A 13,758-nucleotide genomic window follows, 5' to 3' on the forward strand; every position below is an offset into this window, starting at 1 on the left:
GGCGGTGGATAGCAGGGTGGGCAATGCTGTAGCACCATCTGCAGCACCCTCAATGCATGTCCCATCTTGCTGGAGAAGCGTGTAGAAGCTGGGCAAGCAAATCCCAAGCAGTCTCTGTTGGGAGCACTTTACAGGGAGGCAAGGCAGCTTCCTTTGTGTGAGACGCTCTCTCCTAATGGACAGACAGCAATTAGGTTGAGCCTCAAGGCTCTACAACAGCCTCAAGGCTCTCCAACAACCTTTCATCAAAATAAATTTGAGAGATGTTAACATATAATATTGTTAATAATGAAGACACGGGATTATACATAAATTTACATCCTATTGCTCTCGCACCAATACCAACAAAAAGGCCTACAGGACAGGGAAGGGAACCTGGGGGTGGAGAGTGCACACAGACACGTGCTGACTGATGCACTGCAGAACTCCATCTGTGCCCCTTCAAACTGCTCATTCAGGGAGAGGTAAAGAATCAATTAAACTCCACTCCGTGGCCCCAAAAAACCTTTACTTTACTTTGTAGACCTTGTTTATGGTTCTTCTAAAGGGAATCATGCTTCTTGAAGAAATCATGGACTCTTTTTCTTTTAAGATTTATTTATTTATTTGAAAGTCAGAGTTATACAGAGAGAGAAGGAGAGGCAGAGAGAGAGAGAGAGAGAGAGAGAGAGAGAGAGAGAGAGAGAGATTGGTCTTCCATCCTCTGGTTCACTTCTTAATTGGCAACAATGGCCGGAGCTGTGCTGATCCAAAGCGAGGAGCTTCTTCCATGTCTCCCACTTGAGTGCAGGGGCCCAAGGACTTGGGCCACCTTTTACTGCTTTCCCAGGTCATAGGAGAGAGCTGGATCAGAAGTGGAGCAGCTGGGACTCGAACTGGTGCCCATTTGGAATGCCGGCACTACAGGTGGCGGCTTTACCCGCTACGCCACAGTGCCAGCCCCAAGACTCTTTCTTGATCCTTGTGGACTGTCTCATTTCAGAGAGCAGTAAGGACACAAGCGTCTAGAATGGATACTGTGATTATGGCTGATGAAAGGGAGTCAGGTGCACTCAGCTGTTGCGACACATGTGTCAAGAAAAAGATAGTTCTGCAAACTTAATTTTAACTGAAAAATGGCCGAGGGCTCTCAGTATGCCATATATCCAGTTCTGCCACACCAAAGAATGCACCATGTTCTGAAGGCTTTTTAAAACAGGATGAGGCTAATTAGGTTAATCTCATAGGGGTGAACTTTTCAAGATAGTGACTGCACTAGTTAGTCCCGACTTTATGTTTACCCCAGATTTAGAATACGACATTGGTAGGTTCCATTCCTCTTGCTTCCAAAAAACAAAAAGGGCCAAGTGAAGGAAGGCTTGGTAGGGCTCAGCCAAAGAGACCACGAGATATGTATTTATCCAGACAAGGAGGCTGTTCAACATGGCTTTTCTAGATAGAAATAATCTAATTTTGATAAATAAAGAATTCATGAAAGCCATGCAGGCTTGGCCTGCCTTGATCACCAACACTGACTGACTGAGTCTTGTTCCCAGTTTAAGCCTAGGGTTAGTGAAAGGGAGAGAGGAAAAGTGAACATCCTCCTGATTAAATTACATCATCCAGTAACACACATCTGGGACACATGTTCCCCTTGCTACCAGTGACTGGCAGTTTGATACCACTGGCTCTATGGGCCCATCTTACTGCCCATAGAGTAAGCAGGGGAGCTACGGGAGCCGACTGTGAGCTGACAGACCCATCTCAGGAGCTCTGTTCCACAGGAAGACAGAAGGGAGACAGAGCTCTCAACTGTGCTTCTCACAGCTTCCTCTGGGTTAAACTGAGGCACAGTAGGAAAGGTGGGGAGACCCCGCTTAGGGTAGCAGAACATAACCTGACAAGAGATGGTTCTTTGGACCATGGGACAGAGGCCCTGAGCACAGCACATGCAGGGCCTGGCCAGTCCATGACCTTTCACCCTCCCAGAGTGAGAGGGTAGGTAGCTCCAGGAAGCCTGCAGCAGCGGGATGCTACTCTCCGTGTGGTGGCTTCCTCAGAAACAGCCATAGGAAGTTCCTAAGAGCGCATGTGACAGCAAGTGAATAAACCAAACACTTGGGTCAACAAGACCCCTGGGGCTTGCTCTTGTTCATCCTGGGAAGCTGAAGGACTGGTCACCGGGACATTGGTAGGAAAAGTGTTGCAGGTTTATCCCGCCACTTGATTTCCCCAGGGCAATGACTCTTTAATAAGATTCAATGCTGCCTCTTTCCAGGGATTGGCTGGGTCCTTCCTGCTACCCCACTGAGCTCTTTGACTATGGGAAGGGCAACTACCAGGCTGATGACTTGTGAGAGTGACCCCTAATTGGCCCCAGTCTTGCTTCTGATGCTAGGAATACCATTTTCAGCTTCAGAGTTAGATGATCACACTTAGAAACAGTGGTGAGAGAGCAGGACAGACAAGGTGAAAGAATTCATCTTTCTGAAAGTGCTTGTGTTACCAAAGGGCTACTTTTACATTAGAGGGAACTTTTAAAAGAGTTTCCTTGGGTAGAAAAAGAGCCAATGTTTTCCAGCAGACAAATGAGAAGTACTCTTGAAACGAGGCTGAACAGGCAATGGTTCCTGCCAGGCAGGAAGCATCCTATGTTGTTGGCAGAGGAAAGCTACAAACCCCTGGCCCCACCCCCCATCAGTGTGTTATCTGTTGATTGGTCTGACCCAAAACACCTTGGGTATTTGAATAACTTCTATATTCAATACATAACAGGATGCTAGTGAGATAGGTCTCTGTGAAAGGAGAGATACAATTACTTTGCAATCAAAATTTAAAATCCTAGATCAGTGTATGTGGGAAAAAAAAAAAGGAAACCCGCAAATTTCCTATGGAAATTTTGAGCATATGCTTTGGTGTCAAATGAAAAATATATCTTCCAAAATCTGACTCTCCTCCAGGTCTTCAGGGGTCCTGTGCACTCCCATCTTCCTCCAAGTGGATTTTGGGGGGCTGAGGCGGGAGGTACTGTGACTCCAGAGCCCAGCTTCTCTGGAGGGGCGCAGCTGAGGTTGCGGAGCAGATTTTGGGCTCAGAGACTTAACCAAGTCCAGAAGAGAGGTCTCATACCTGTAAGACACACAACCAGACAGAAAAGGATCAGGCGCGTAGAACCTCAGAATCCAAGAAGCCCTGCAGACATGGACTTTCCTGAGCAAGGCTTAGATAACAGATCACGTCACGTGCAAGAAGCCTGATGGGAACTTCAGGGAAGGTAAACATCAGAATGGCTTCGAGAGCCAAGGCCCTGCTGTCTTCTATGTCTTCTCTTCTGCTGACCTCTAACTTGTCTTTTTCTTTTATTGTTTTCTTAATTTATTTTCATTTACTTGAAGGGGCAGGGAGAGAGAGATCCTGCATTTGTTGGTTCATTCCCCAAGTGCCCCAGTTCCCCTGGCTGGGCCAGGCTGGACAGGAGCCCAGAACCCCATCCAGGTCTCCCAAGTGGGTGGCAGAGGGCCAAGCAACTGGGCCCTCTCCCTCTGGTGGCTTTCAGGACTCATTAGCAGGAGGCTGAGCTGGAAGTGGGGGTCCAGGAGTAGAACCGGCACTCTGATGTGGGTCACAGGGTTCTCAAATGATGCCACGGAGTCCCTTCTTCTGACACTCCTTTCTAACTCCCACAAAGAGACCACAGAGTGGGGAAAGTAATCATAACAGTAGGAGTGATAATAACAGTAGCATTTATTGGGAGTCTGGCTTGCCTATCTGTTTCCAGGGCCCTTCCCTGCTGCAAACATTTTGCCTTTCTGACCTGAGCACTGAGATAGGAACTGCCAGAGTTCTGGCAACAAATGTCAGTAAATTATCACAAAACAAAAGCAAACACACAGACAATGCAATACAGCATATCAGAGAGATAATCAAATTCTCTGGAGTTTAGAATTTCTGGTTTTAAAAACTGCTGCAACATTGCAAAGTAAATATTCACAGCACTAAAATTAGAAATTAAAGTTAAAGGCTGTTGCATTTGATGGGAAAAGCAAAACACTATTTTCACATGCAGCTTCAAATGAACAAATTATTAACGAGAAATATAATTTTTTAAAAATTTATTTATTTATTTGAGAGGCAGAGTTACAGACAGTGAAAGAAAGAGACAGAGTTGCAGACAGAGAGAGGCAGAGACAGAGAGGTCTTCCATCCAATGGTTCACACAATTGGCAACAATGGCTGGAACTGTGGCCATCCGAAGCCCAGAGCCAGAAGCTTCTTCCAGGTCTCCTACGTGGGTGCAGGGGCCCAAGCACTTAGGTCATCTACTGCTTTCCCAGGCCATAGTAGAGAGCTGGATGGGAAGAGGAGCAGCCGGCACTAGAAATGGCACACATACGGGATGCCCACTCCGTAGGTGGAGGATTAACTTACTGTGCCATAGCACCAGCCCCAAGGAATATAGTTTTAAATTAATTTTTCTTGGACTGGTGGCAAGATGGCGGAATAGGAAGGGAGCACACTGATAGTCCGGGAAGAGACAGTTTAATAAAAGTGGAGATACTGCAGGTTCAAGGAAGAGTAGGGGAAGAAACAGCAGAGGAAACTCTTCTGGAACTAGTGATTCACAGTGGACCTGCGTGGAGAGTGTGGGAGCCCATGGTTCAGGACACCAGTGGCAGAATCAACGTACCAGCACTGGAATGCAAGGTGAGCTGAACCTCAATAGCCCGAGACACCGGCAGGCAAGTGGAAAGAGGAGACTAGAGGGAACGAGGCTTGAAACCCCGTGGGGAAAGGTTCACCAGGCTAACTAGAAGAGAGAGGAAAGAAAAAAAAAAGTGACCGATACGGACACGAGTTTCTCTCTCTCCGCTCACCTCTCAAAGGCAGGCAAGACAAAGGGCAGGCGCCATTTTGGACATATGTCATAAGCAGGGTGACCTCAGGGCTGCACCCACCCACATCCAAGCAGAAAAACCTGACTCAGGGGTGTGTGTGTGAAATAATAGGAGATTAGGACCTAGTGAATGTGTGGTGCTAATGAACTGAGACTGTGAAAAAAGAGATGGTGGGTGAGAGAACTCACGGAATTCACGTGAGTACTCTCCAGAGATGCTACAATTCAGTAACCTTGGCAACCCAGTGGGGGACTGCAAGAGAATTTGAGCCCACACTGAGAGCAGAACAGATTCCTGTGTGGTCCTTGGGAAAGAGCTTCTGATCTCTGGCTCCTGTGGGTATATCATTCGCCTGCTAACTACCTCCAATTCCGCTCAGCAGTGCGGAATTACGTCCCTTTTGAATCAAAAAAAGAAAGAAAGAAAGAGAGAGAGATTTACCATGCCTAACCTGGGAGTGTCACCTTTGTTACACCCTTAACCCTGAGGAACCAAACAGAACTCTCAGGACACACCCATCTCAAGCCTCTAAGACTCCCTCAAAAGCAGAGAGTCCACTTAATACAGTCATAGTATAACAAGAATAAACACCACAGCGAGGGAAGAAGAATCCAAAGGATATCTCCACAATGCCAAGCAACAAACGCAGAAACTGAGGAAACAAGAACAAGGAAGATATTATGACACCCTAAATGAACAAGACACCTCAAGCCAAGATTATGAAGATGATGAGATGGAAGAAATACAAGATACCGATTTCAAAAAATTTATGATAAGAACAATTAGAAGTTTTCAAAAACAAATGCTTGAGCTATGGAATTCCTTACTGGACAGGATAGAAAATCTCCTTCGAGAAAATGAAATCTTAAGGAGGAATCAAAATGAAACATGGAAACTAGCAGAACAGGAATGTGTGAAGATAGTGAAGAGAAATCAAAATGAAATGAAGAACTCAATAGATCAAATGACAAACACATTAGAGAGCCTTAAAAACAGAGTCAGTGAAACAGAAGAGAGAATATTGGACTTAGAAGACAGAGAACAGGAAAGGATACAGTCAGACCAAAGAAAAGAAGAGGAAATTAGAAATCTAAAACATATTGTCGGGAATCTTCAGGATACTATTAAAAAACCCAACATTAAGGTTCTAGGAGTTCCTGAAGGCATGGAGAGAGAGAAAGGATTAGAAGGCCTTTTTAGTGAGATACTTGCAGAGAATTTCCCGGGTTTGGAAAAGGACAGAGACATCCGAGTACAGGAAGTTCACAGAACCCCTAGTAAACATGACCAAAAGAGATCCTCAACACGACACGTTGTAACCAAACTCACCACAGTGAAACATAAAGAAAAGATTCTAAAATTTGCAAGAGAGAAACATCAGATTACTCTCAGAGGATCACCAATTAGACTCACAGCTGACTTCTCATCAGAAACCCTACAAGCTAGAAGGGAATGGCGAGACATAGCCCAGGTACTAAGAGAGAAAAACTTCCAGCCCAGAATATTATATCCTGCAAAGCTCTCATTTGTGAATGAAGGTGAGATAAAGACCTTTCATAGCAAACAGAAATTGAAAGAATTTGTCACCACTCGTCCAACCCTGCAAAAGATGCTTAAAGATGTGTTACACACAGAAACACAGAAACACGGTCATCAATATGAAAGTAGGTAAAGGAAGGAAACCTCACAGTAAAAGATCACAGGAAATTCAAAGCATACGTTAGAAAATATCTTTGGCAAATGGCAGGGCAAAGTTACTACTTATCAATAGTCACATTGAATGTTAATGGCCGGAACTGTCCAGTTAAAAGACACCGATTGGCTGATTGGGTTAAGGAACAGAACCCATCTATTTGCTGCTTACAAGAAACACATCTTTCCAACAAAGATGCATACAGACTGAAAGTGAAAGGCTGGAAAAAGATATACCATGCCAACAGAAATGAAAAAAGAGCGGGTGTAGCCATCTTAATATCGGACAACATAAACTTTAACACAAAAACTGTTAAGAGAGACAAAGAGGGGCACTATATAATGATTAAGGGATCAATTCAACAGGAAGATATAACTATTATCAATGTATATGCACCTAATTACAGGGCACCAGTTTATTTAAAAGATTTGTTAAGGGACTTAAAGGGAGACTTAGACTCCAATACAATAGTACTGGGGGACTTCAATACTCTACTCTCAGAGACAGATCAACAGGACAGATCAACAAGGATACAGTGGATTTAAATGACACTATAGCCCAAATGGATCTAACAGATATCTACAGAACTTTTCATTCTACACATAAAGCATTTACATTCTTCTCAGCAGTACATGGAACCTTCTCTAGGGTTGACCACATACTAGGCCATAAAGCAAGTCTCAGCAAATTCAAAAGAATTAGAACCATACGATGCAGCTTCTCAGACCATAAAGGAATGAAGTTGGAAATTAGCAACTCAGGAATCCCTAGAGCATATGCAAATGCATGGAGATTGAACAACATGCTCCTGAATGAACAATGGGTCATAGAAGAAATTAAAAGAGAAATCAAAAATTTTCTGGAAGTAAATGAGGATAACAGCACAACATACCAAAACTCATGGGATACAGCAAAAGCAGTGTTAAGAGGCAAGTTTATATCAATAGTTGCCTACATCAAGAAATTGGAAAGGCACCAAATAGATGAGCTTTCAATTCACCTCAAGGATCTAGAAAATCTTCAGCAAACCAGACCCAAATCTAGTAGCAGAAGAGAAATAATTAAAATCAGAGAAGAAATCAACAGGCTTGAATCAAAAAAAAAAAAAAATTACAAAAAATCAGCCAAACGAGGAGCTGGTTTTTTGAAAAAATAAACAAAACTGACACACCATTGGCCCAACTAACTAAAAAAAAGAAGAGAAAAGACCCAAATCAATAAAATGAGAGATAAAAAAGGAAACGTAACAACAGATACCACAGAAATAAAAAGAATCATCAGAAATTACTACAAGGATTGTATGCCAGCAAACAGGAAATCTATCAGAAATGGATAGATTTCTGGACACAGGCAACCTACCTAAATTGAACCAGGAAGACATAGAAAACCTAAACAGACCCAACAAAGAAAAGCCCAGGACCAGATGGATTTACTGCTGAATTCTACTGGACATTTAAAGAAGAACTAACTCCAATTCTTCTCAAACTATTCAGAACAATCGAAAAAGAGGGAGTCCTCCCAAATTCTTTCTATGAAGCCAGCATCGCCTTAATTCCTAAGCCGGAAAAAGATGCAGCATTGAAAGAGAATTACAGACCAATATCCCTGATGAACATAGATGCAAAAATCCTCAATAAAATTCTCGCCAATAGAATGCAACAACACATCAGAAAGATCATCCAATCAGACCAAGTGGGATTTATCCCTGGTATGCAGGGATGGTTCAATGTGCACAAAACAATCAATGTGATGTACCACATTAATAGACTGCAGAAGAAAAACCATATGATTATCTCAATAGACGCAGAGAAAGCATTTGATAAAATACAACACCTTTCATGATGAAAACTCTAAGCAAACTGGGTATAGAAGGAACTTTCCTCAATACCATCAAAGCAATTTATGAAAAACCCACGGCCAACATCCTATTGAATGGGGAAAAGTTGGAAGCATTTCCACTGAGATCGAGTACCAGACAGGGATGCCCACTCTCACCACTGCTATTCAATATAGTTCTGGAAGTTTTAGCCAGAGCTATTAGGCAAGAAAAAGAAATTAAAGGGATACAAATTGGGAAGGAAGAACTCAAACTATCCCTCTTTGTAGATGATATGATTCTTTATTTAGGGGACCCAAAGAACTATGCTAAGAGACTATTGGAACTCATAGAAGAGTTTGGCAAAGTAGCAGGATATAAAATCAATGCACAAAAATCAACAGCCTTTCTATACACAGGCAATGACACGGCTGAGGAAGAACTTCTAAGATCAATCCCATTCACAATAGCTACAAAAACAATCAAATACCTTGGAATAAACTTAACCAAGGACGTTAAAGATCTCTATGATGAAAATTACAAAACCTTAAACAAAGAAATAGAAGAAGATACCAAGAAATGGAAAAATCTTCCATGCTCATGGATTAGAAGAATCAATATCATCAAAATGTCCATTCTCCCAAAAGCAATTTATAGATTCAATGCAATACCAATCAAGATACTGAAGACCTTCTTCTCAGATCTGGAAAAAATGATGCTGAAATTCATATGGAGACACAGGAGACCTTGAATAGCTAAAGCAATCTTGTACAACAAAAACAAAGCCGGAGGCATCACAATACCAGATTTCAGGACATACTACAGGGCAGTTGTTATCAAAAGAGCATGGTACTGGTACAGAAACAGATGGATAGACCAATGGAACAGAATAGAAACACCAGAAATCAATCCAAACATCTACAGCCAACTTATATTTGATCAAGGATCCAAAACCAATCCCTGGAGTAACAACAATCTATTCAATAAATGGTGCTGGGAAAATTGGATTTCCATGTGCAGAATCATGAAGCAAGACCCCTACCTTTCACCTTACACAAAAATTCACTCAACATGGATTAAAGACTTAAATCTATGACCTGACACCATCAAATTATTAGAGAACATTGGAGAAACCCTGCAAGATATAGGTACTGGCAAAGACTTCTTGGAAAATACCCCAGAAGCACAGACATTCAAAGCCAAAATTAACATTTGGGATTGCATCAAATTGAGAAGTTTCTGTACTTCAAAAGATACAGTCAGGAAAGTGAAGAGGCAACGGACAGAATGGGAAAAAATATTTGCAAACTATGCAACAGATAAAGGGTTGGTAACCAGAATCTACAAGGAAATCAAGAAACTCCACAACATGAAAACAAAGAACCCACTCAAGAGATGGACCAAGGACCTCAATAGACATTTTTCAAAAGAGGAAATCCAAATGGCCAACAGACACATGAAAAAATGTTCAAGATCACTAGCCATCAGGGAAATGCAAATCAAAACCACAATGAGGTTTCACCTCACTCCAGTTAGAATGGCTCACATTCAGAAATTTACCAACAATAGATGCTGGAGAGGATGTGGGGAAAAAGGGACACTAACCCACTGTGGGTGGGAATGCAAACTGGTTAATCCACTATGGACATCAGTCTGGAGATTCCTCAGAAACCTGAATAGAACCCTACCATACAACCCAGCCATCCCACTCCTTGGAATTTACCCAAAGGAAATGAAATTGGCAAACAAACAAGCTGTCTGCACATTAATGTATATTGCAGCTCAATTCACAATAGCTAAGACCTGGAACCAACCCAAATGCCCATCAACAGTAGGCTGGATAAAGAAATTATGGGACATGTACTCTATAGAATACTATAAAGCAGTCAAAATCAAAGAAATCCGGTCATTTGTAGCACAATGGAGGAATCTGGAAAAATTATGCTGAGTGAATTAAGCCAGTCCCAAAGGGACAAATATCATATGTTCTCCCTGATCAGCGACAACTAACTGAGCACCAAAGGGGAAACCTGTTGAAGTGAAATGGACACTATGAGAAACAGTGACTTGATCAGCCCTTGTCCTGACTGTTGATGTACAATGTAATACTTTATCCCTTTTAGTACTTTTTTTTGTTGTAATACTATTGGTTGAACTCTGTAATTAACACACAATTATTCTTAGGTGTTTAAATTTTAACTGAAAAGTGATCCCTGTTAAATATAAGAGTGGGGATAATAGAGGGAATAGATGTACAATTTGGGACATGCTCAGTTGGACTTGCCCCAATTGGTGGAATTAGAAACGTGCCAGGGGATTCCAATTCAATCCCATCAAGGTGGCATGTACCAATGCCATTTCACTAGTCCAAGTGATCAATTTCAGTTCACAACTGATCACACTGATAGGTCTAAGAGTCAAAGGGATCACACAAACAAGACTAGTGTCTGCTAATACTAGCTGATAGAATCAAAAAGAGAGAGAATGATCCATCATGGGAAGCGGGATACACAGCAGACTCATAGAATGGCAGATGTCCTAAATAGCACTCTGGCCTCAGAATCAGCCGTGAAGGCATTCGGATATGGTTGAAGAGCCCATGAGAGTATTTTAGGCATGGAAAGCCAAGACACTGTGGGGAAAAAAAAAAAAACAAAACACCTAAATGAAAGATCTCTGTGAGTGAGATCCCAGTGGAAAAACGGGGCCATCAAAGAAGGAGGTACCTTTCTCTGAAGGGAGGAGAGAATTTCCACTTTGACTATGACCCTGTCGGAATAAGATTGAAGTTGGCGAATTCAAAAGGCTTCCATAGCCTTGGCAACTCATGACTAGAGCCTAGGGAGATTACTGACGCCATAAACAAGAGTGTCAAATTGTTAAGTCAACAACAGGAGTCACTATGTACTTACTTCTCATGTGGGATCTGTCCTTAATGTGTTGTCCAATGTGAAGTAATGCTATAACTAGTACTGAAACAGTATTTTACACTTTGTGTTTCTGTGTGGGTGCAAACTGATGAAATCTTTACTTAATATATACTAAATCGATCTTCTGTATATGAAGATAATTGAAAATGAATCTTGATATAAATGGAATGGGAGAGGGATTGGGAGATGGGAAGGGTGTGAGTAGGAGGGAAGTTATGGGGGGGAAGCCATTTTAATCCATAAACTGCACTTTGGAAATTTATATTTACTAAATAAAAGTTAAAAAATATTTTTTCTTTGTAACTGAAGATACAACTATAGAAAGCACAAACAGGAATTTTGAATAACATACAAATCATTGAGTGACTTGGTTTAGAACATACCAGAGAAAACATTAAAATGAAATTGTAATGGGGGTGGTGTTTAGCCTAGCAGTTAAGATGCTGGTTCAGATGCCAGCATCCCATGTCAGAGTACCTGGCTTTGATACCCAGCTGTCGCTCTTGACTGCTGCTCCTTGTTAATGCAGCCCTGGTAGGCAATGGTGAGGACTCAAATAACTGGGTTCCTTCCACCGATATGTGAGATCTGGTTCAAGTTTCTGGCTTTGGATTGGCTCAACCCTGGCTGTTGTGCCATTTTAGGGGAGTGAACCAGCAGATATGAGCATTCATTTATTCATTCTCTCTCACTGTACCTCAAAAACATTACTTCAAAAGTCTAAAAATTTCTGCTCAAAATGAACTGTGAAGCTAATGTGTGTGAAGAATTAAATCTTTTTAGAAAACTTGCTCCATAAGAACAATCAGCCCTAGGTGACTAAGATTTATAATCAGTTCTCTCTTATCCCAGGGGGATGTGCTTCAAGACTCCCAGGGGATGAAGCTGCAAAGTGTATGAACTCCCGTGTAGACCATGATTTTTACTGTACTTAGAAACTTATGATCAAGTTTAATTTATAAATCAGGCATAACACAAGATGAACAATCAGAACTAATACTAAAATAGAATAGTTATGAAATTGCCAACACTAATACTCTTATGCTTTGGGTCCATTATTTTAGTAAAATAAGGGTTACTTAAATATAAACATTACAATGCTATGATGGCCAATTTAATAACTAAATGAGTAATGGGTAGGTGGCATATATGGTGTAAGCATGTTGGATAAAGGAAAGATTTGGGATTGGTGCTGTGGCATAGCAGACAAGGCTGCTGCCTGCAGTGCCGGCATCCCATATGGGTGCCAGTTTGAGTCCTGTCTGCTCCACTTCCAATCCAGCTCTCTGCTATTGCCTGGAAAGCAGTAGAAGATGGCCCAAGTCCTTGGGCCCCTGCACCCATGTGAGAGACCTGGAAGAAGCTCCTGGATCCTGGCTTTGGTTTGGCCCAACTCTGCCATTGAAACCTTGGGGAATGAACCATTGGATGGAAGACCTCTCTCTCCCCTCTCTCTCACTCTCTCTCTGCTTCTCTGTAACTCTGCTTTTCAAATAAATAAATCAATCAAATTAAAAAAAAAAAAAGGAAGACTCATGGCCTGGATAGAGTATCCTGATGGGACAGCATGAGATTTCAACACACTTCTCAGAATAGTACACAATTCAACACTTATGAATTATTTCTGGAATTTTCCAGTTAATGTTTGGGCTGTGGTTGGTCATGGTTAACTGAAACTGCAGAAAGCAACACTGCAAATAATAGCAACTACTGTATTTTAAAACACTTCCTCAGAAATACATCACAAAGTTGTCTCAGCCTACAACACACTCTTAACAGTGCCAGTGTCAGTTGAATCAACATATTCTTTACAAAGTAAAAATTTACTAAAAATTATTTATCAAGAGCGAGTGAGCTTTTCTACCAAGATGGCACTGAAGGTGAAGAAGGAAGCTCCTGCTCTTCCCAAAGCTGAAGACTAAGCGAAGGCTCTGACGGCCAAGAACAGAGTGCTGAAAGGCATCCACAGCCCCCCAAAATAAGATCCACATGTCACCCACATCTGGAAGCCCAAGTCACCATGCCCCTGGCGGCAGCCCAAATATCCTTGGAAGAGCACCTCCCCGAGAAACAAGCTTGACCACCTGCCATCATCAAGTCACCTCCCCACCCCAGCCACTGAGCCTGCTATAAAGAAGACAGACGACAACAACACACTCGTGTTCACTGTGGATGTCAAGGCCAATAAGCACCAGATCAAATAAGCTGCGAGGAAACTGTGACCTTGCTGTGGCCTCAGCAGACCTGATGGAGAGAAGAAGGCATATGTTGACTGGCTCCTGATTCTAATGCTTTGGATGTCACCAACAACATTGGGGTCATCTGAACTGAGTCCAGCTAGCTAATTCCAAGTATGTTTTTTCACCATAAAAAGTGAATGATAAAGTAATACTTCTTGTATTCTATAAAATTACAAGATGAGAGATATAATTCTTTGCTATTTAT

At 42.0% G+C, this 13,758-nt stretch overlaps 1 protein-coding gene across 9 annotated transcripts in view; it reads right to left on the reverse strand.

Moving 5' to 3' along the window:
- Positions 1 to 579: 579 nt before the first annotated feature.
- KIAA1328 (KIAA1328 ortholog) overlaps positions 580 to 13,758 on the reverse strand; it is a 336,489-nt gene continuing 323,310 nt past the window's right edge. For all 9 annotated transcript variants that reach the window (XM_017344119.4, XM_002713504.6, XM_089305780.1 and 6 more), the window contains one exon: positions 580 to 3,108. In XM_017344119.4, coding sequence (XP_017199608.4) covers positions 2,898 to 3,108 — 211 coding nt within the window. In that variant the 3' untranslated portion in view covers positions 580 to 2,897. The remainder of the gene's footprint in view (positions 3,109 to 13,758) is intronic.

This window comes from Oryctolagus cuniculus, chromosome 10 (assembly GCF_051225735.1).
Source record: "Oryctolagus cuniculus isolate XC-2025 breed Fujian yellow rabbit chromosome 10, ASM5122573v1, whole genome shotgun sequence".
NCBI classification, from domain to species: domain Eukaryota; kingdom Metazoa; phylum Chordata; class Mammalia; order Lagomorpha; family Leporidae; genus Oryctolagus; species Oryctolagus cuniculus.